At 38.1% G+C, this 22372-nt stretch overlaps 1 protein-coding gene and 1 long non-coding RNA gene across 4 annotated transcripts in view; one reads left to right on the top strand and one right to left on the bottom strand.

The window, feature by feature from the left end:
• The window catches only part of grid2 (glutamate receptor, ionotropic, delta 2), a 227426-nt gene that overhangs the window by 20376 nt on the left and 184678 nt on the right, over positions 1-22372 (bottom strand). For all 3 annotated transcript variants that reach the window (XM_044373896.1, XM_044373897.1, XM_044373898.1), the window contains exon 12: positions 12777-12943. In XM_044373896.1, the coding sequence (XP_044229831.1) occupies positions 12777-12943 (167 nt within the window). The remainder of the gene's footprint in view (positions 1-12776; positions 12944-22372) is intronic.
• Positions 1339-21793, top strand: LOC122997689. The gene is made up of 4 exons (XR_006407251.1): positions 1339-1804; positions 1963-2046; positions 16330-16463; positions 20440-21793. It is a non-coding gene; the product is annotated as an uncharacterized LOC122997689 (long non-coding RNA).

The raw sequence follows: 22372 nt of genomic DNA, 5'->3' as shown, positions 1-22372 counted from the left end.
CAGTCTGGATGGATGGCTGACAAAAAAATCACACAATGAACGGAAAGAGAGTACAGAAAAAGGGAAGACAGGGCAGGAGAAGAGAGCTGGGGAGAAGTAAAGAGAGCAGAAAAGACAATGGATGAGATGAGTGAACACAAGAAAAATGTTAAATAAAATCAGCAGAGAGATGGTAGCAGGAGATGGTGGAGGATGGGAGACCAGAGGTGTTATGCTAAAATGAGTTTGTTGCTCTGAGACGACCGTTGGCTGTCAGCTCCTTAAATGAGAACAACACTAGGTTGACAGCTCAGTAACTAGCTTAACACAAAGCTGGCAACATCAGCGGACTCTGGCTGCCTCACTGGTGTTAGACTCAGTGGAGAACATGATGGAGAATAATGTTTGTGTAATAAAGTCAAAAAAGTATCTGAAAGTAGTTTCTGATGACTGCAGGGTCAGAATAGATTTTGCTGTCTCAGTGCAAACATGTTGAAGAAAAAAAAAAAAGAAATTTGTTCATGAAAATATGTGGAAAGTGCACTAAAACAAGTTGAGTGAGACAGTCATACAGCAGGCCCTCAAGGTTGTGTGGCTGCCGGTATTTCAATTACTGTGGGTAGGTGAGAGCGACACAGTGATTAGGGAAGCTAGCCTTCAAATAGAGAGCTGAGCTCAAGGACCCATGACAGTAAACAACCCCCTGAAGTATCCTTAAATGCTGAATCACCTCAAGGTCCAGATCCACTGAACCTGATTTTTGACCTGCTTGTGGAGATGAGAAGTTAAAACGAGAATTTCCCTCATGGGAATCGATAAAGCATTAAATTATTATCACATGATGTTGCATTTTGCTATGTGACCTACCTCAAAGAACAAGACCAACCTGTCAAAAATATAACACAAAGAGGAACAAGAACTGTTCTTATATTGGCCTGTGCTGCAGTCACTTTGTGTATTTGTCTGAATTAGTTCACCACTTTTGCTAGCAGGGCAGTGACTGAGTATTGATCAGGAGCAGAGAGACTCAACAGCATCGACCCAGTTAGGGAAGTGCACCTGCACCTGATTATTCTCTCCCTGTGTTCTAATAAAAAAAAGCTGAGAGAAGCTAAGACTGAAGCACACTGACCCACAGCTACACATCAATACCCTAATGTCTGGAAAGTCTGTTTATTCAACCACGGACTGCTGGAGTCTTCTCAGACAAGAAATATTATTCCATATTATATATTATTCCAGCACTGGTGGTGCATATTTGAGTTTGCTTTTGAGCAGGGTTTATTTTGGTGGCAAATATAAAAAGAGTGAACCACAGAAGTCTCTCCAGTGACCTTCCTATTTGTAGACTGAGCATTTTTAAGCTGGCCGTTATCTCACAGTTACACTGTGTGCAACTTGGTCGGATATTGAGGAAATTTGCTGAATTTCCAAAGCTGAGAGAACATTAAAAGGAGAACAGCCAGGATTTTAGCTGTCCCACACACATTTGACAGATCAGAAAACTGTTGAACTATCTCAGACTTCCTGATAATCAAACATGTTGATTTTCTCAGCACAAGATCTGCAACACTCTTGTAGCATAAATGTATGAAGGTAAATGCAAAAATATCATTAAGTGGGGGTAGCAGTTGAGGTAGCACACAATATGCAGGGTAACCTTGTTTACAACTCCTCACTTCAAACGAAGGCTCAGGGCTGAGCAAGTGGAGTGTGTGGGGACTGGAAGAGCCAGAGACATTTCAAGATGAAAAGAAAAAAGCCATTGGGGCACAGGTCAGAAACACAAAAAAAGAAGAAGAGGAGAAATGTGCCGAACATAAAGGTATGTATTTTCTGAAGTTTTGTTATGTAGCTAGCTGGCTATTAACGTAGTTAGCTGGCTAGCTAATGTTGGCTAGCATGAGCTCAGCATCTAACGTTGATGTAAGCCAAGTTAGCTAGTTACGTTAGCTGACCACATTGTCTTTTATATTATTTCAGATGCACTTTTAAAATATCTACAATCACCATCTGTTAGAACTGGTGAAGGCTCAAGTGCGTCCACAGATGTGCCTGTTTCTTCAGGTGAGTGAATGCAACAAGCAAATTAAGACAATCTAATGTAAATACTTCATGTAATGCTATATACAATCTGATCAATGAACTTGTTCCTGTTTTCTCTGTATAACGTTAAATATAGAACCACTTGAACAGTTGGCTTAATCTTCTTCTGATGATGAGAACACAACACAGACTACAGATTCCACCTTGTCACTTTTCTCAGGTGTACAAACATATGCACAACTTGAATTGTCATCTTGTTTCATAGCCACCTCATTTGTACAACTGTACACATTCCATACATTTGTCTTAATCAGTTGATTCAAGTAAATTCCTTATAAAAGATTGTATTATGACCTGTGCTCATGTGTGAATCTGGTGTGGACATGTGGTGAGAATAAGTACAATAAGTCTATTATCTGCCCTGCAGAAGCACCAGATACAGCCTCCTCTGCTCAGCCTTTGTAGCTTCACACACCTGCTGCTGCTGAGACAGTTGAGCCACTTTCAGCTGATCCTGCTGACTGGCCTTCACATCTGATAGACATATATATACAGACAGGTGACAAATTAAAGGAAAAACCATGCAGATGCTTCCATATAGGACAAGAGGGCCCTGAATGTTTTGATGTATATCAAACAGATGTGAATCATGTGCCCTGGCCTCCACATCTCAATGCAACCGAACACCCATTGGATATTTCAGCAGTGTGTTAGACAGCACTCTCTATCACCATCATCAAAAAACCAAATAAGGGAATATGTTTTGGAAGAATAGTGTTCATCAGTCCTGTAGAGTTCAGAGCTGTTGCGGTGGCTCGTGGTGGAAAGACACCTTACTGTACTAACACACTTGGTTTTTCCTTTAATTTGTCACCCAATTATATAAAGTATAATATATTGTAATTGTAATTAGATTTGTTTTAGTAAATATTATAAACAAAAGGCATGTTTGTGTCTTAAGAACAACTGCTACACATGTGTTAATTTATTTATCTATTCAGGGTCAGCCCTGACCACAGGAAAGAAACACAGCAGGAACATAGGAAATCCACTGACAAATAAGCAGGGCCAGGGTTCGAACACAAGACTGTCCTACTGTGAGGCAACAGTGCTAATCATGGAGCCACCATGTCGTACTTTCAATTAACAGTGTGTCACTATTAAAGCCCAAGGAATGGTGTAAGAGAGGTTATGTACCCCAGAGTCTTTGGTCCCTCAAGTAAACTTTGCCAAGCTTAATTATTTCAATTAGCAATCTAAGGGTTCAATGTCATACACTTTGTCAACAAAGTTTTCAATTAAGCATCATTAAGCTACAGTGTGTGGGTGAACTGGAACAGATTATCAAGCTGAACTAGGATAAACAACACACAGAAGTCAAACGGTCATTAACCATCATTAACACATCACGAGAGTGAGAGAGAGACAGAGAATGACAGAGAGAGCCACATCCCCATCATTAATTGTGATTAATAAAGATTTAATGAATGTACTAAGTGTGTGGGCTGAGTTTGACTGTGATAGATTGGTAGACGAGTGACAGCTTTAGAGAGCGAGAGCTTAGACAAAGACAGAAAGAGAGCGAGGGAGATTAGATTGACACTCGACATTAAATCAATTTTTTGTCATCTGGAACAATGTCATTGTTGTAAAAACACTCATACATACACATGCACACAGACTCACACATGCAATCCCTCTCTATTTCTTTGCTCGCCACCCTTTGAAAAAAAATGCATTATTTTCCCCACATGGATAGTGATTTCCATGGATTGGAAACTGAGGGCTTCAGAGCCTCTGGCTACCTTGAGCTCACCATGTGAATGTGTGCGTGTGCATGATAGACAGAGAGAGACAGTGAATCAAATAACTTGCTGTTTAGCTTTTGGCTACTTTAGCAAGTACTTTGATCAAGCCTTATTTCAATGTAGCTCATTGTATTGTGGTACTAAAAAGACCTCTATAAAAGGATGCAGACTTTTTAAAATAAATTAATGAGTTGTTTTAAATCTGAAATCTAAGAACTGATTTTGATCTTTTTCTTGCATTTGTTTTTAACTTTGCTGTTAACGTGGCCTTTTTTTCTATTCCCATGGGACAAACATGGAAATCTTTATGTTTCACTGCAGAGTTAACAATATTAAACAGAAATGGTGAATACCAAAAATGAATCAATCAGAAGGAGAGAGAGAGAGGAGAAAGAGAGACAAAGAAAGAGAGACAAAGAAAAAAAACCTCTGACAATATACCAATCAATATGTCTGTCCCCTGCTCCATGGGGAAAGCAGAACAGTCAAAGTTGAGCTAAAAGTCAATGTTCTCCCTGAGGATTTTGTACCAAGCTAAACTTTTTTTCAGTAGACTTGTTTCTTGTACTGTAGCTCCACATCTTAAGTTATCCTGTAGTATACTGTAGTTATAGTATAATAAACTAATATTCAAGCAAGCTGGCATAAGTCATCACAGTAACGTTCAAATTTTGGGCTATTAAAGGTAGAATCAGTAATTCTGGAGAAAGACTGTTCAATACACTTTTTGTAAAATTCAGCGAATGCTGTGTTCATACACAGCCCTGGTGCTCTGTAAATGGGAAACAAACAAAGTGGCTCAGAGTGAGCCAAACAACACCATTCCAGCCTATCAGCAGGGGTTCGTGCTCGTGCACAGGACAGGGGGAAGGCATCAAAGCAGCTGTCTGTGTGAGGACATGACAGTCTCCTGTTTCCAGCACCTGTTGAATGGTGAGGGATGGCTGGCAAACTGGAGAGAGTTAGGCCGTATTAAATGTATCAATCCACATTGAATCAGAGACAGTCTCACACAGACCCCCCATGTTTTTTATGCCTGGAGTCTGTTTCTGTCGCGTTTAGTGAAGTGTAATCTGAGCAGGCAGCTGTTAAATCACATAAATATCCTGCTGTATATGTTGAACTTATTAACCGTATCAATGAATCAGTAAATACAAATACTGTTGACTTCTTCCCATGGAGCTGACATGCAAACTATTTTGGTTCAGTAAATTTCTGCTGTCAGTCAGCCTGATGAAGGCAGTTTGTCCGGCCGCTGTCCTCTCAGCTCCCCAAGAGCTGCAGCTGACAGAAAGCTGCTTCTGTGGACAGAGACGCTGAACGCAGGTCAACTGAGAAGTGGGGAGAATTGACTCTACAGCTGATGCATCACTCTGGATTCTGCCATATTTCTCTCTCATGGTCGTTGCCTTGGCAATGCGCGTCCATGAATTTGGGGGGTGAAGGAGCACAAAGGGAGGGGTGTATTTGTTTGGGTGTTTAGTTCAAACATCAACAATCTTTCTCCAGAATTACTGACTCTACCTTTAGGCTTCACTCTATCCTGGACAGTGAGTGCTGCTCTGTTATCATTGGTAGAAGTTAGGATTAGCCTCCATCTCATATACAGTAACCATCTCATGTTAACTTACTGATCTGAGGACCAGGTATTATATAATGTGCCCTCTCTGCAGAGCCTGTTTACAATCCCTCTGCTGGGACTTAAGTGTAACATTTACATGGGCAAAGGCAGTTTTAAAAGCCATTTATATGCGTACTTCAATGATGCAATTTAGTTTACCTCTATCATATACACTTAAATTTCACTTCAAGGTTTGCAATAACCAAACGTTCACAAGTCAGTTCATCAACAGTTTTTTAAGTGTTGCTGACAATTTTGTTGTCACGAGGGCTGCCGCTATAAAAGTTTGGCAGAATACTGAAAGCATCACAAACAAACTGTTTTTATGAGCTGTATACGGTTTATTTTGTATTCACTGGGACCGATAGCACCGTCATATTGTTTTAAAACAACTTTTAGTCAAAGACATACTTCCATATTAGTGACACATCACTTACTGTGTTTGAACTTCAATTTATTATAGGATATGACATAAATGCATGAAGGAGAAGAGGTTGTAGAGGGAACAATGAAGAAAGCATGCATGGATTGCCAGATTTAAGACTGAAAAAAGGCAAGTACGCTGCAGAGATATTAAGGGAGACGGAGAGAGAGAAAAAAAGGGTAAATACAGTTTGTTTTTGGGCATACAACAATGAGAAAAATATTAGATACTGGGAAACAGTTGGGTTCAGGAGCAAAGGACTCTTACACGGTCACATAACTTACATGAAACTCAACCTCAACAAAGTAATACTGAACTTTAAGCCCTCCGTGATTCAGTTTCTTGCATGTAAATGCTTCTATTTTTGTCAAATACACCATACTTTCAATGTAGCACAACATGTGGTTTCTTACAAGATTTGAACAAACCAATTGAGCCCTCAAAAAGTTCAAATCCCTTCACTATTGTCAAAAAGCCAAACCCATTTGTCAAGTAAATCAGAGCTGATGGGTGATATTTTTAATGTGGTTACTTTCATACAGACCAGGTCAGGAAATAACAAGCCACACACTAACAGGGTAATGTCATTTCTACAGAATGAAGCCAGCCTCTGGTGCATGCTCACCACAGCAATCTAACCCATGCTCTGTGAGGTGTGCTGTATCTGTGATTGCTGCAGTGATTTGTCACTGTTATGCCATTTGGCCCCTTAAGCGTACTGTACTGCATGCAATGCCAAGGTCCCCACAGAAATACATGCCATGGCTCTATTTTAGACTATTAGCCCTTAGGCCATTAATGAACACTTGCCTGCAGCCAGGTAATATAACAATATAAATGTATCTTTGTTCTCAAATTCAACTATAATAAAATCCATATGGTAGATATAGGCTCTCTTTGCTCACCCCATGTGTGCCTAAATAGAAAAATAGGATTTCTATGAAAGTAGCTCTTTCATAGCTGACATGACCCTGACATCATGCTAATGAGCATATCATTATTTTTCTTTATATTCCCACTGACATTTGCATGTCATTATTTTTCTTTATATTCCCACTGACATTTATCATCTACTTTCATTAAATTTTCTGTAGTCACTACACTCAAGATGAAGACAAGATTTAAATTGTGCAATCCTAACCATAATCACATACAAAGGCACCTCATCTAGCTTGCAATCGAAATGTAACCATGTTCAATATGCACAATAAAATGTCTGGCCTGCAGCTTATCTTCTTAGACTGCAGCACCCTCAAGATGTCCATCTGCTATGGATTAAATCTTCTATTTTAAATTTTCATATTAATGCCCACAGACACACACATACACACAATATATGCCTGCGGGAGAGGGTTTATTTTTTCCACAATCGTTCCCCTTCAGCACTTCAAAACAACTTGTCAGTAGCTGTCAGTTTAAATTAGCGGACTAGCCCTTAACACTACTTTTTTCTGACTCTGGTAAATCTGCAGGCTGTCTCCATCAATCACAGAACAGCAGCACCACCACACACACACAAGCTCGCACACATTATTTGTTCTACAGTGCCACCAAATACAACCCAGGTCCACACACTCAAACAGAAACACAGACATGAAGTGGTGCTGCACTTGAACACTGGCAATGGCTTCTTCATAACAAACAAAGTGGTTGAAAATGATGAAGTTGTAGCAGTCTGTCTATTTCTATAGACACTGCCCTTCCCTTCTTCTCTCCAAAGTGTCAAAGCAAATAAATTCTTTTTCATCTCTCATATTACCTCGAGGGACCTGCAAATAGTAAACACTCCTCAAGTATGCAGAACGCACACACTCACTGACACACACACAAACATAAAATATATATTCCTCAGAAGTTGCAGATTCCCTCTCCAACTACACCACAAAATCACTGGCGATTTAGATCTCTATCGATTACTGGTATATCATCTCCCATCTCTGTGTTGTCTTTATGGTATCTTATTTTCTTTTTTATTTCTTTTCTTGTTACTGAGATTGATTAATTGAGGACACTTCACTGAGATCAAGATCTCTTCTGCAAAAGACATTTTGATTAAGAAAATCACAATTTCTTAAAAATATATGTAATAAAATCTTCCATATCCCTGAGAGGAATGACTGTCTCTAACTTTAAGTTGCGTCAGTGGTAAGGTGCACAGTATCCATAATACAGCATAAATACTGTATAAAAGTATATTATATATATAATAAAGAGTATAATTTGATTTTTTTAGTTTATGACCAATAAATTCTATTGACTTCCATGACTATGTTGGCACAATCTGATAGCCACCCCAAATGTCTATGAATTTACAGCACTGTACTTTATCAATTAGATCACTACTGAGGGCATGAATAGGAGTGGAAGGATCAACAGTTTGAGCTCTTATGAAATGTGTATGTTTTGTGAGTGTGGATGGACCCAATATGTGGGACACTTTTTACAAACATTTCACTGGAACTGATCATTGACAGAATGAAACCTACCAGAAAGATACGAAAACCAGCTATATGCAGAATCATCCAAACCAATGGAGAACAACTTGAGAGACTGTTGTGATTGACAGAATTAAAAACCTCAGACAGATATTGACATAGAATGTGTTCTTCTAAAACAAAGACAGAAAAGCCTGAGGCTGTCTGTAGTCATTATTTTCTGTTGTCATGTCATGTCTAGGCATGAAATATAAATTGCAAGAAAACAGAAAAGAAATGTCTGACAAAATATACTGATACAAGAGCTACAGTATCTTTACACTGAGAATAGACACATGTGCCTGTACTGGCATCTGAGAAGGGTTAGACAGGCTTGGCAGTTGTTGCTTATATAATTCCTCCCATTGGCTCAAGGGTTTTTCACTGCCTTTTGCCCCATCCATCCCGCACTGTGTGTTACTCCTTCAAAAATTCCCTTTTAGAGGATGACATTCATACAGCAATCTACTGATGAGAACAAAATCCTGCCCATCTCATTTCTGTAGATACTGCAGTCTGTGTCATCGGATAGACTTAATAACACACAGGCATGTATACTAGTTACACAACATTTTCCCTCCAAATTTTGGAAAGGTGCTGTCACAGCATGCTGGGCTGACTGAGATTGCAATTGACTGCTTGATAATTTAACAACTCCAACTTTTTTGCCACTATCAAAGTAAAAAACAGGGTTCAAAATAAAATTCCTCTTTGCTACAGGTCTGTAAAAGTAAGACAAGTGGAGTATTAACTGTGGCAGCCATGCAAACCTTTGCAGACAACAGCATGACTGTAGATCTGACATACAATTACAGCAAATTGATATTTAAGTTGATTAAATTCTGCGCAAATGCAGAGGTGGTTAGTGCAGTTACTTTACTACTAGTTGCCTCTAAAAAGCATAACTCAAGATTTCTCTTCAGTACCATCAACAGTCTATTAAACCCTGACCCAGCTTGTTTGTGTCACCTGTGCAGAGGACTGTGAGAAATTCCTAAAATATTTTGTTGAACAGATAGAAAACATCAAAGCATCGATTGCTCCTCCTGGCTCACTCCTACCTTCACCTCAGCCCTTCCCTTCCACCATGCTGTCAGATGAGTTTACTCCCATTACCCTAAGGGGTCTGCTCAATATTGTGTCTAATACTAATCTCACCACTTGTAAATTTGATATTCTCCCTTCCAAGTTGTTCAAAGAGGTTTTTTCATCACCCCTTGGCTTCTTAGCATTGTGAATGAGTCTCTTCTATCTGGCCTGGTCCCAGACTATTTTAAACAGGCCTGTATCCAGCCTCTTCTAAAGAAACCTGGTCTAGATCCAACACACCCCCACTATATCAAAATTAGGTTTCAAAAATTGTTGAAAAGGCAATTGCTAAGCAAGTTTTAGAAATAATGGAAGGAAACAATATATTTGACAATTCATAATCTGGCTTTAGAAAGAACCACAGTATGGAAACAAAGAGTAACAAATGAAATTCTAATGAATGTGGACTCTGTAATCTCACTGTTCTCATTTTGCTGGACTTGAGTGCAGCCTTTAATACAGTTGATCATCCAGTTCTACTCATCAAACTCAAGAACTGGGTTGGCCTAGGTGGAACTGCCCTTAACTGTTTTTTATTTATCAAACAGAATATTGAAAGTCACTGTTGACAACTTAAGTTCTTCAACTTAACTCTCATGTCATGTGGAGTCCCACAGGACTCAATCCTTGGACCTATAAAGTTCATTTTATATCTGTTGCCCCTTGGCCATGTTATTTGCCACACAAAATTGTAACAATCTGGATTCTCTACACTGCTGCCTTGCTGCCTTTAGGGACTGGATGGCTTCCAACTTCCTGCAACTGAACACAGATAAGACTGAAGTCCTGGTCATTTTTCCTAATCATATTTCTAACAGTATCACCCCCCCACCTTGGACCACTAACAACTAACATGGCACAATCAGCCAGAAACTTTGAAGTTGTTTTTGATCTGTACCTCAACTTCAATCAACACATTAAGAGTCTTGTTCAATCCTGCTATCTACAAATCAGAAATATTGCCAAAGTCGAACCAATGCTCCCCAAAAAACACAGTTGAACAACTTATCTACAGCCTCATTTCCTCCTGCCCAGACCACTCCAATTCATTATATACTTGACTAAACGATGCATCAGTTGCCCGTCTACAGTTAGTGCAGAATGCAGCAGCAATGCTTCTCACAAACACTCGACGCAGGGAACACATTTCTTCAGTCCTGGCTGAATTACAGTGGCTCCCCATCCGTTACAAAATTCAATTTAAGATTCTATTGATTACTTTTAAACCCTCCATGGTCTGGCTCCACTTTACATTTCAGAACTCTTAACCCCTTATTCTGTGCCAAGACCCCTCATAGAATCAAATGCTGTTAAAAGTTCCACAGTCTAGGCTTAAAATAAAAGGGGATCATGTTTTTACTGTTTTAGCTCCAATGCTGTGGAACAAACTCCCCCTCAGTATCAGATCAGCTGAGTCAGTGCCTCAATGTAAAAAGCTTTTAAAAACCCACCTATACAGACAAATGTCTTTTCAAATGTTTTGAAGTTGTTTCTTTTTATATTTTGTTTTATCTCTCTATGTTTGACCGCTTTTTTTATTGCATTTTCTGTGAATGATGTTCTTTTAATTTTTCTTTTTTTGTTTTATATCTCTATGTTTTCTGATACTTTATGATATTGTATTTTGTGAAGCACCTTGTAACTCTGGTTTTGAAAGGCACTATATAAATAAAGTTTATTATTATTACTTTGAGGCAAAATTGCATCTAACTCAGTAAACAGCTGTTTTAATTTGAACAAATGGAGATCCACCAGTAAACACAAATCCAATTGAAGGATGCATCAACAAGTATCCAGACTTGTTATGTCCAGGCCACCAATGATAATCAAACCTCCATGATGTCAGGGCACTGCTAATATAATTCCTGTTAAACATCCTCTTTATGCTTCATTTATTTGTATAATACAGAATGTCAGGGTGAAAAATCTAAGAAATCGCTGCACAAAAAAACAAAACCTTTTCTCCTGATAATTTCTCTGTCTGTTTTTGTTTGAACCATGGGGACCAGTTTGAATAAACTGTTTGAAACTGTCTTCCCAAGAGTGTGACATTGCCCCCGAAATAATAGAAGGGAATTGGAAACATGGCCTGTCAATTAATTACTTGTTTATTTTAATAACAGCCATGAAATGCAATATTCAGAAATGTAACGCTTCACCGGATATCGAGCTATAGACAGTCGGGCCTAGTCACTCACACTCTGAAAAGCTCACACATTTTGGCCAAAGCACATACAATGTGTTACATACACACACACACTCTCTCTCTCACACACACACACACATAAAACAACACTGACAGCCTATTTTACAAATGATAAATTGTGACAGCTTAATGAAGGTGTTAGACATTTATAATTTTCCCTCCTCTTGAAATGAATCCATGCTCAATTGCGAATAAAGCCAACATGATTCTCTACTGGGATGTGACTCTCTGAACCTGACTGATGACTGAACCTGTAGTCTGGTGATGTGGCTCACATTATAGCATGGCATTAAAAATTCATGTAAACACTCAGCGTAGATGCACAGCACAGTCAACAGATCAGCAGCTGAGACGAGATGAATCCGTGACCTTTGATGGCGTCTGCAGACATCGACATGCTTTCTAATGGCTACAACAGACTAGATACAGTATATAGTGAATGTATGAATGAATTAATGAATAAGAATAAGTTACTTTCTTTATGCATGAGATACTTTGAACAACAAAACCCCTTCAATGTGCTCCATGATAAACATAAACAAGATGAACTGCTGGGATCAGCTTGGATACATTTACACTGTCTAGTGTTGACTTATTTGTGAGGCCATGTTGTTAGACTTTCTGTCAGACTGGGGTTAACCACTCTAGGTAGCTAGGTAGCTATTGTCTCAACCTCAGCATGAACCAATGGTTCATGCAAAGGTTAAGCAACCTAGCTGCACACTAGTTGTGAAAGTGCCATTCGCCTCTTCTTCTCTGGAAGATGGATGTACAATTTAATCTGCTATTTACTTGGTGTCTGACCTACAAAGCAGATTTTCAAGCACTGCAGAGGGGCAAACTTTATGACTGTGGCCATTTTTTATTTTGCTGAAATGAATTTGGAGCGGTAATAAAATCTTACATGACGTCTCCAGGAGTAGAGGATATATGTATACATTTTTTCTCATAACTCCTGTCAAAAGCATGGGATTTTTTTAACCTAAAACTGATGACACTATGATTGAGATGAACAGCACAGAACCAAAATGATTGGTCTATCAATGTGCATGTGAAACATGTCCTCTAAATAACAAATAAAATGCAGTCAGGGATGCTGCTGACTGTTGTTTAGTGTTATGGCACCTACCTCTGGGAGAAAATGTCCCTGTAGGGGCTGCCGTGCTGCATGGCGATACCATATCCACGGTCTGGTGCGTTGTTGCTGACAGTGTAGAAGGAGCAATCCTCATCATTATTAGCAACATACTCGAGGACCGCTGCATCCCACACAAAGCCAAACCGACCGTACTTCACCTGAAATAAAACAAGACATTTATACACAGTTAACAATGTTCATAGAGGTGCATCTTTACCTCAGGCCACACAAGTGACATCCAGCAACATTTTGTGACTGAGTTATTGAGATTAACTGTGTGTTCAGACAGAACAAAAAATTAATTATAGGGTTGGTGTGATAGCATACAAAGTCAATGGAAAGACGCAAATAGAATCAAATTTGCCCAGAGTTGTGCGAATTGACACGATTGGGTGATTGAAAATTATTCAACTTGAATGGAAAAAATTGCGTGTAACCTTTGGCTTTATGAACCTATTGTAATTCATAAACATAGAGATGACTGGAAAGTAGAGAGACTGGAGGAATATAACAGGAAAAAAAAAATCAGGATTCTAGTAAGTTCTGAGATGAGTCAGAAGCTGAGCACACAGGCACACTCCCGCACACATGGTCAGTGCATCATTTGTTTTCAGCTAAAGTCTGTGCAATGGGTACATTGGCTGTTTGGAGTGAATAGACAAACAGTCCAGCTGTCAAATATGTGCAAAAAATTAGCTTTGCTTACTATCTGAACACACCTTAAGGGTTCCTGTGTTGGCACCAGAAATTTGACCGATTCAAAACTTCCAACTTGTAATTTTGCACAAAACACTGTTAGATTCCACAAACAGAACATAGTTGAGACAAACTTAACCAAACATTAACCCATATTTGTGTGATCAATATACATCACTGTCTGATGAAAACCCACATTTTGTTTAAACAGTGCAGATCTTTTTAGGCTGACTGCTGCAAATAACATGGATATTGTATCTTCATCACCCTTTTCTAAGAGAAAATCGAATGACAAGTATATTTTAGAGTAATTTTGTATTAGGAGTTGGTATTATCCTTGATCAGGTGATGACTACATGTTCTATACTTCACGTCTTTGTGGATCAGCTGAATCACAGCAGAATAATTTCAGCATAAGCACTCTGCTATGAAAGTGGTCTTCAAGGACTAATTCACTTCAGCATGCCAAGATTTTGTAAACATGGTCTAGCACTGCAGCAAGATTATTCTCTTCTTATAAGATGGAAAACTTAATAGGCACAGAAACTTCACTATTCATCAGTCCTTCTTGACTGTAGATGTATAAGTGTTAATGGCTTAATGTTAATGTTTATGTGCATGTTGTATGTGTGAGTTAAGTGTGGGTGTGTGGAGTGTGTACAGTGTGTACTTGCAGCTTGTGCTTGAGAAGAACCAGTAGGTCACAGCAAATTAAGTCACAGTGCATGTTGTTAACATCGATTTATTGTTAACATGCAATAAATCTGTATTTTCACAGGAAAATGAAAAGTGGAGAATAAACAACTTGGCTGTGACATTCACATCCTGACACCACTTCTGACAATTCACTCAAATAGCCTAGTGTGAAAAGGACAACAGACACACACACACAGAAGCATGCACACTTCTCTCCTAACACATTATTTTGGACTTGGTATGTCATTAACTTTAATTGAGCTTTATGAAATTTTCAAACCCCTGTGTCTTCACTGTGTGTGTGTGTATATCACCTCAGTTGGCCTATGTATGATGACTAATGTCTGAAAACCGACAAGACTCTCTGATTGGGTAATTTCACAGTCTGTAGTCCTCTGAAGTGTGTGTGCGTGTGTTCATATGTGTGCATCTGTGTGCGTGTGTGTGTGCAATAATTCACTGCAGGGCATCAGAACGGTTCATTCTGCTCTTTACAACCTTAAAAAGAGTGGAAAGAGCACTTTATTACTTTGAAGAATAATTTTATGGCTTTTCATTATTGCTTTTGAATTGGAAAGATTATGGGCTTTGTACTAAGGAAATTAGTAAAAAATCTGTTTCAACAGCTTACAATTGAACATTAGAAATACATTTTTCTTGCTAAATTTGGGTGAAAAGGGCTGAAAAGAATTATTGTACACAGTATGTATGCAGTGACCTCTGATGTCAGCCACACTGGAAACAAAACTAAAGCTGTGCTAATCTCATGAACACAGTCATAATCCTTTAGCATGTGAAGTGTTTGAATTTTAAGTATAAAAATTCCCACAATGGAACAAAAAATGACCATACCATGTACACTCCTGTGACAGCTATAAATTTTACTTTGCAATGCTTCACTGTTACTCCTGAAGTGCAAATTACAGTCATATCACACTACATCTATCCATGATGACACAAATGATCTTCAATGGGTGCCAGAAATCTCAGTTTACTACTTAAAGTGGAGTAACTTCCAGGTAGGGAATAGTAAATAAGTGAACATGGGAGAGCTTTTTGGAGAAAGGCTGTTTATGTGTTCCAGTTTCTATCCTTTCACATACCTCAATTTGATAATTACCATAGTTCCAAGAGTTGCAAAGCAAGCAAAAAAATGTTGAACAGTTTTTGTAGGGCTTTAAAAGCTGATATATGTTGATGACCTTCAGAAGAAAAGACGGTGTGGTATTAATGTGTTTACTTTGACTCATAAGCTAACTTAGAGGAAGTAGAATGGAAAGAGTAGGAACTCCTTGGATATAGTATACTTTTCATCGAACAATGTGAAAAACCCCCAACCACAAAAAGACTATATAATGGATAGTCCATATAAATTGACTATGAGATGGAGAGAATGAGAGGCAATGAGCAGAGTTCTGCACAGTATAATGAACAGAACTGACCTAGAAGACTGAGGGTAAAACTGAATATTGGGGAGAGAAGATTGATGTTATTTGGATGATAAAGTCTTCATCTTGAAAGAAACAGCTTTCATTGCTTTCACTGGTGTCTCGATAACCAAAAATGGCAAATCGTGGTTTTGTGTATGAGTACTGCAATTAACCTTTTCAGCCATGGGTTTTGGACCGGTGAAGATTGGGACAAATGTACCTCAAGGCGTCTTCAAGTACAGAGTGTCTTCTTACAGCTAAAATTCAATTAAACTCTACTCAATAAAATAATTATTACAGCAATTCTAACATAACATGCAGCCACATAAAAAGGAATTATCCATACATTGACAATGATGCTGGCACCTGTGAATGCTCTTGCCTGCAGCTGCAGCTGTGTTTGTTAAACTGAGACAATAATGTATGTGTGAATAACTGCAGTAAGGGAGGCACCATGCCTACAAAAGTGGTCAGTAGAAGGCCAGCTTGCCCTTGTTGCTGCATTTCCTTTGATTATTATTATTAATGCATGATTAATTAAACAGCTCACACGAAAACTTTCACAACTTTTTAACTGCTATGAACTTTGGATCTTAAAAACACTTGTGAGCCAGAGAAAGCTGAGAAAGCCTGGACTATTCTTTTTATCTTCCCTCAACTCAGAACATGTTAAATGTTCCAGTGACTTGTTTTTCCTTTCTCTTTTGATTTCTGCCTTACAGTGTCTGGCACTTGGAAGAAGCTGATCTCCCTGAAGTGTGCCTGAATGATGGAAAGGGAAGACAACAATCTTGAAGAAAGGAAGGAAGGAGGAAAGAGACTTAAAATCTACCTTCCATCTGTTTCTATACAAAATGTAAGGTCACTGGCATACAAAATGGATGAGCTCTCCACTTTGGTAAGGACTCAGTGGGATTATCTATACAAGGCAGCTTTATATGCTTCACAAGCTGCATTTGCATGCACAGAGTAACCTGGCAATAGGCCATACTCCAATTAAGGTGTTATTCAGGTTAAACTGTTTACATGCAACTTTGATACCCTGTGATTGAATCTCCATGATGCCACAAATAAAGCACTTAAAAGAATATTGCCGTCCACCTGTGGTGTCCTGCACACAGATAAAACAGCACGCCTGTAAAAAAAAAAAAAAAAAGAAAAACAAATATGGAAAGATGCTGCTACCAGCTGCCTCATGCCTCTTTGACTCAGGCTACTTAAAATACAGAGAAAAGAATCCATGATCCCAACAGCAATAATATATGCTGCTTGCTGGCATGTTTTTGTTGACACTGAAATGCTTATTTTTACTTTGTTTCACATTGGAGTCATGGAGGCAAGACCTTATTTTCATAGTGGCTGAGTAACATCACTGAGTAACAAACAAACAGAGACAAATAGATAAAAAAAAAGATTTGGAAATATGCTAATGTGATACATTATTAATAAGAGGTAAAATTAATATTACTTAAATCAGTTATATTAGTTCAAACTAGATTTCAGAAGGTTTCCAGAACACAGTAAAAACCAAGAGTGAAGGGAACAAGATGTTTACAGGTTACAGAAACTATTTTAATATTGGAGTACAGTATGACCTGAATACTGTACGTGTTATTGAAAGAGAGCTGAAATGTTCATGCAACAATATACGTCAATACAATACAAGATTATTTGAGTTACCAAGTTAAGAATGGAATATTCCGAACATTTAAAAATGGTGACAGAGACTCGGCTACAGTGGAAACCACCAGACTCAGTAATTACTCCAAGGAGTTTTCTGCTAGTGCAGAATCCATAGAGGTAAACACAGCAGTGAAAGCAGAGGAGGAGATAGGGATATTTTTGCCATTTTTAAAAAAATTGGCATCACCAGATCACACATAAGCAAAGACGTATATCTTTAGCCCAGATAATGAATGAGTGATTTTGGACTTAAAGCCCATATTACCTGCATTAATAGTTTTCACATGTCACTGTTTTTGTGCTGAAGAAAGACCACTGAATGGAGGGGAATAAGCTGACTGGTCTGACATGAAACCATCACAGATGATTAAACACTGGTCTAATCAAAGTATAATACATGACATTTGCTTGCCTGTTTGTTATATGTAAATACCGACATCTTTGCACATATTTCTTTGGATATAATATATTGTACATATCATATACAGCATGTATTATTCATTACCTTTTCCAAGTTTGTTTTTTTCCTATGGGGTTATAACTTATAACACATTCTACTCTAAAGAATAATATACAGAAGTTGTATTTCCTCATGAGGCTGTTGTCTACACTTTTCTTATACATTTCACTCATACCATATGTTACACTTAAGACGTGTTGTTACATTCTCATTTTCGTATATTATATAACAAAATGTTCTTCTCTGTGCTATAGAAACTATAATTAATGGTTCTGGCCTTAAGGTGAGAAAAATTCTCAATAGCTGCCTATTATATTCAGAGCTTTGATCAAATCTGAAAATTATAGCTCTTTCTTAGAGGAGAGGATATTTAACAATAGAAAAGAACAGCCTGTCTCTCGCTAGAACATTGTGCTTCACCCACAAACAAAAGCCTCAATCAAAACAAATCCAAAAAGACTCCACATGAATGTAGCACACCAGTGGGAAACACTCATGAAGTATTTAGGGTACACATAACCTTTTTTGTAGCATTTTATAGCATCATAAAACTCCCTTTTTATCATACAAATTGGGATCAAGAGATAAGTTATTGCACTCACTCACTAGCCTTTGATAGCATCTGGAGAGCTTTTAAGCACTTTCATTTGCAGATGGGTTTGAGTATTGCTTTTTCATTGCAGTCTTCGAGTCCTGCACATGTTAATATCTGTGGTTGTATTTGTACACCTTTTACCATATAAACGCTTCATTAAATGTGTTCAGTCTGAGGTCTTTACTTGCTTGAAAATGTCTGTGCTGTGAGATTAGGTTATCATGCACAACATTATGTATGGAAAGAACATTCAGCTCACTCACACTAACTGCTACATTTCCCTCGGATACCACACACACACATACACACACACACACACATACACTGTACACACGCACACACTTTTACTTCTGTTCTGTGTCCAGGGTTGTGACTCTAGTTGTGCCAAGGTAATTATCAGAAGCTCTTTTCCTCAGAAACACTGACACACACTTTGGCAACTATCACACTCTCTCACACAGATACACACAAACACACACAATAGAGACTGAAGCACATTATCATGCTTCCTTACAGATCACAATCACACACACACACACACACACACACACACACACACACACACACACACACACACACTACCAAACATCCACCAGTGAATCCTAATCATTGCATTGGACCTTGTTTTTCTCTCTAATGAATGTAACACGGACAACCCAGTGAGAGCCACAATCACGAAATTAAAGTCATCTCAGCGTCTCTCTTTGCTCTCCTTCCTCTTTCTTCTAGCACTAACGCCACTTTTTAATTTCCATCCCTCCTTCCCAGGGAGGGGGACAATGAATCTAATTCTGTTTCTCTTTCTTTGTTTATGTTCTATGTGTTTTGTTTATCAGTTTTAAAGGGTTTTTGTGATGGTGGAGCTCATTTAATGAAGCCATAACAACGCTGAACCATGAGCCTGAGCTATTTTTGCTGCAACTGTGATTTGTGTTTTTGATGACACATGGACAGAAAATAGGAAACATGGAATAGTTAAATCAAAACTAATTATTCACCCTTTTCCTCATTATTTGTCATTACTAGTCCTAAGTATTCCACTAAGTACTGACTGAGTTGTGACTACAATGTTAAACAGGTGGTACGTCATTTGAACTAACTGCAGTGTAACACAGACAATGTGACTAACCAAAATAAATAAATGATACAGTTGGAAAACGAGTGTACCACTGCAATCATACAGCAGAGAAAAGAATAGAGCAAACAATGTTAAAATATATGAACAACAATTTTGATATTAGGAAATATAAGCCAAGGCGAATTGAATGAGCCAAACATAAAATAATTAAACTTATTAAAATAATGAAGTGAACACAGCCAGATGTATTAGTCTGGGCTGATGATCTCACAGCCCTCGAAGAGGAAAGTTTGGCAACCTTCAGTTCAGTCTTAACATTAGCAGTCTGAACACATGGCTAAAAGGATTTTAGCCAATACAAAAAGCTACAACAGAGCTCAGCAATTAGATCAGGACCACACCAATCAATCCTGTCTCCTATTAATTATGGTAATTGAGGGATTTGTAAATGCTAATACAAGTGGGAGCAAAAGTTAACTGGCAATTGTTTGTTACAATGCAAGGTTGATAACCGTGGCAAAAAGTGGGAGGTTGGGGTAAAAAGTGCATCACTTCAACGTGGGGTTTGTAGTCTATCTCATAATCCAAATGAATGCTCAATCAAGATCTGACCTGGACTAGCCCAACAAAGTATGTTGCTTTCTGCCAGACACAAGTAACCGGTGAGCAGAGTGCACATTCTCATGTGGCTTTTAGTGATGCATTTGGTTCGCTTAACATTTTTTTTTCTGTGTGAAAAGACTCCAAAAACAAAGGCAAAATGCAACAAGTTTAACAACTCATCCACAGATTCTGATCAGAGAATTATAGGTTTAAAAAGGCCCTTATCAATTAAACAGCTCACATGAAAACTTCCACAACTTTTTAACTGCTATAAACTTTGGATCTTAAAAACACTTGTGAGCCAGAGAAAGCTGAAAAAGCCTGGACTATTCTTTTTATTTTCTCTCAACTCAGAACATGTTAAATGTACCAGTGACTTGTTTTTCCTTTCTCTTTTGGTCTCTGCCTTACAGTATCTGGCACTTGGAAGTAGCTGATCTCCCTGAAGTGTGCCTGAATGATGGAAAGGGAAGACAACAGTGTTGAAGAAAGAGGAAAGAGACTTAAAATCTATCTTCCATCTGTTTTTATACAAAATGTAAGGTGACTGGCATATAAGATGGATGAGCAAGAACTACAAGAATGAACAAGAGTTATAGGTTTGAAAAGGCCCTTAGTTGCTTAACCTTAACCATGCTGTACTTATCATGACTTCAATGTTTCCCTGAACCGAGTATTAGCAAAAATGAAAATGACATTTCTCCCACATACATTATACGTATTAGCCAATGTAAATTAATAGTATACTGTACAAACCTAATTTGTAGCAGATGTGGTTGGACCAAAATGGGCTTTCAAAGGAAAATCTTTAATCCTTTCAAATACTAAAAGTGACGTAACTTCATCTATTAGTTATAGATTAAAAAGTCATACCTAGAGAGTGATAGGAAGAGCCCTAGTAGGAATAATAATAATAATAATAATAAAAAAATCAGTAGGCTAGTGTTAAAAAGGCTACACCAATCTTCAAGTATTCTTCACAGCTTCTATCAGCAGTAAGTTCGGATCAACAGGGATGGTCATCAAGTCTGAATCTACCAACTGAAAAACATTTTCAAAATGAGGTCAGTCCACCTCCTCCTTGATCAGCCAGATGAAGTAAAGTCTGTGGATAAACAAAAGTTGAAAGTTGAAACTTTGAGGACTGTTCAGCTGAAAGAAAGTCATCTACACATGGAATGTACACCTCAGCATGAGCTCATACACATTCTGACTTATAAAACTGTTTCTGGACAATACTTTCAAATTATACAACAGAAGTAGCTCAATGAGCGTCTAGGCAGGTTTCAAGAGGTCCTTCTAGTTTATCTGTGGTTCAAACAGTTTGGCTTCAGAGTCTAGCCAGCCTGAAACTTCAAAACAGCTAAACTACTCCAGGGTCCACTCTCTCTCTCTTTCTCTCTCTAACTCTGTCTTTTTCTCTTTCCTCCCCTCTCTCAGAAAGATCTCTTCAAGGGCACCCGATATGCAAAAGGAATAGTAGATTCTTCATATTGCTCTAAGTTTAAACTCAAATATATCAAAAACTGTCTTTTCCCTCATCCATAAATTACAACTTAGATTACAAACACTTTCAAAGTGGCACATAATAAATCGTCCCCTGGTGTGGAGTCAGTTTCTTAAATGTTCAGTATTTAGCCTTTAAGCAATGGATGTAAAATATTTTACAAATGGGAGGTTCTGTGCTTTGTTCTTTCCAGGGGGAATACTCTGATGAAGTGGCTGCAAAACAGTAAAAACTTAAGATGAAAATTAATGGCCATAATAAAGAAGGATATTTTTGCCAGTTTTGATTCATGAATTATTTCGTTCTTGAGCGTTATGTTATTCACATGAATTAGTGGTGGCTTCACATCAAGTAATAAAGTAAAACTAGTAAGTTAAGTATAGCAAAGGATTGTGGTCAAAGAAACCAATGTTGACTGTTATGACATTTTTCATACCCAATCATCCACCCTGACCTCGTGGTAAAATCATTTAACTCCAATGGAATCAAGTTCAACTTTGGTTAGAGAGCCTATATGAAACTGGAACTTCTTGTTTCTGTTTTTGAAGTGTTTTTAATGAGGTAAGTAAACCTCATTAAAAATCAATTGATATTATTATATAATATTTTTTGTTTAGTATATGCTAGTGATCATGCTAATGAGTTAGCAGTTAGCAAGCTCATTCTCTTGGAGAGCTTTTTCTCCATCTTCAATAAAAACTCAATTGAATAAGGATAATCCTGAGAACAAAACGCCAGGTGGGAGTAAATAGCACAATACAGAGACATTGGAAAGAAGTTCGGGGGGCTATTGTGACTGACTGACAAGCCTATGTCCCAGCTAGCAAGCCTGTTAGCAG

The sequence above is a fragment of the Thunnus albacares genome, chromosome 2 (assembly GCF_914725855.1).
Source record: "Thunnus albacares chromosome 2, fThuAlb1.1, whole genome shotgun sequence".
Classification (NCBI taxonomy): domain Eukaryota; kingdom Metazoa; phylum Chordata; class Actinopteri; order Scombriformes; family Scombridae; genus Thunnus; species Thunnus albacares.
The sequence above is the reverse complement of the archived record's forward strand: the minus strand, read 5'-3'. Positions and strand labels throughout refer to the sequence as shown.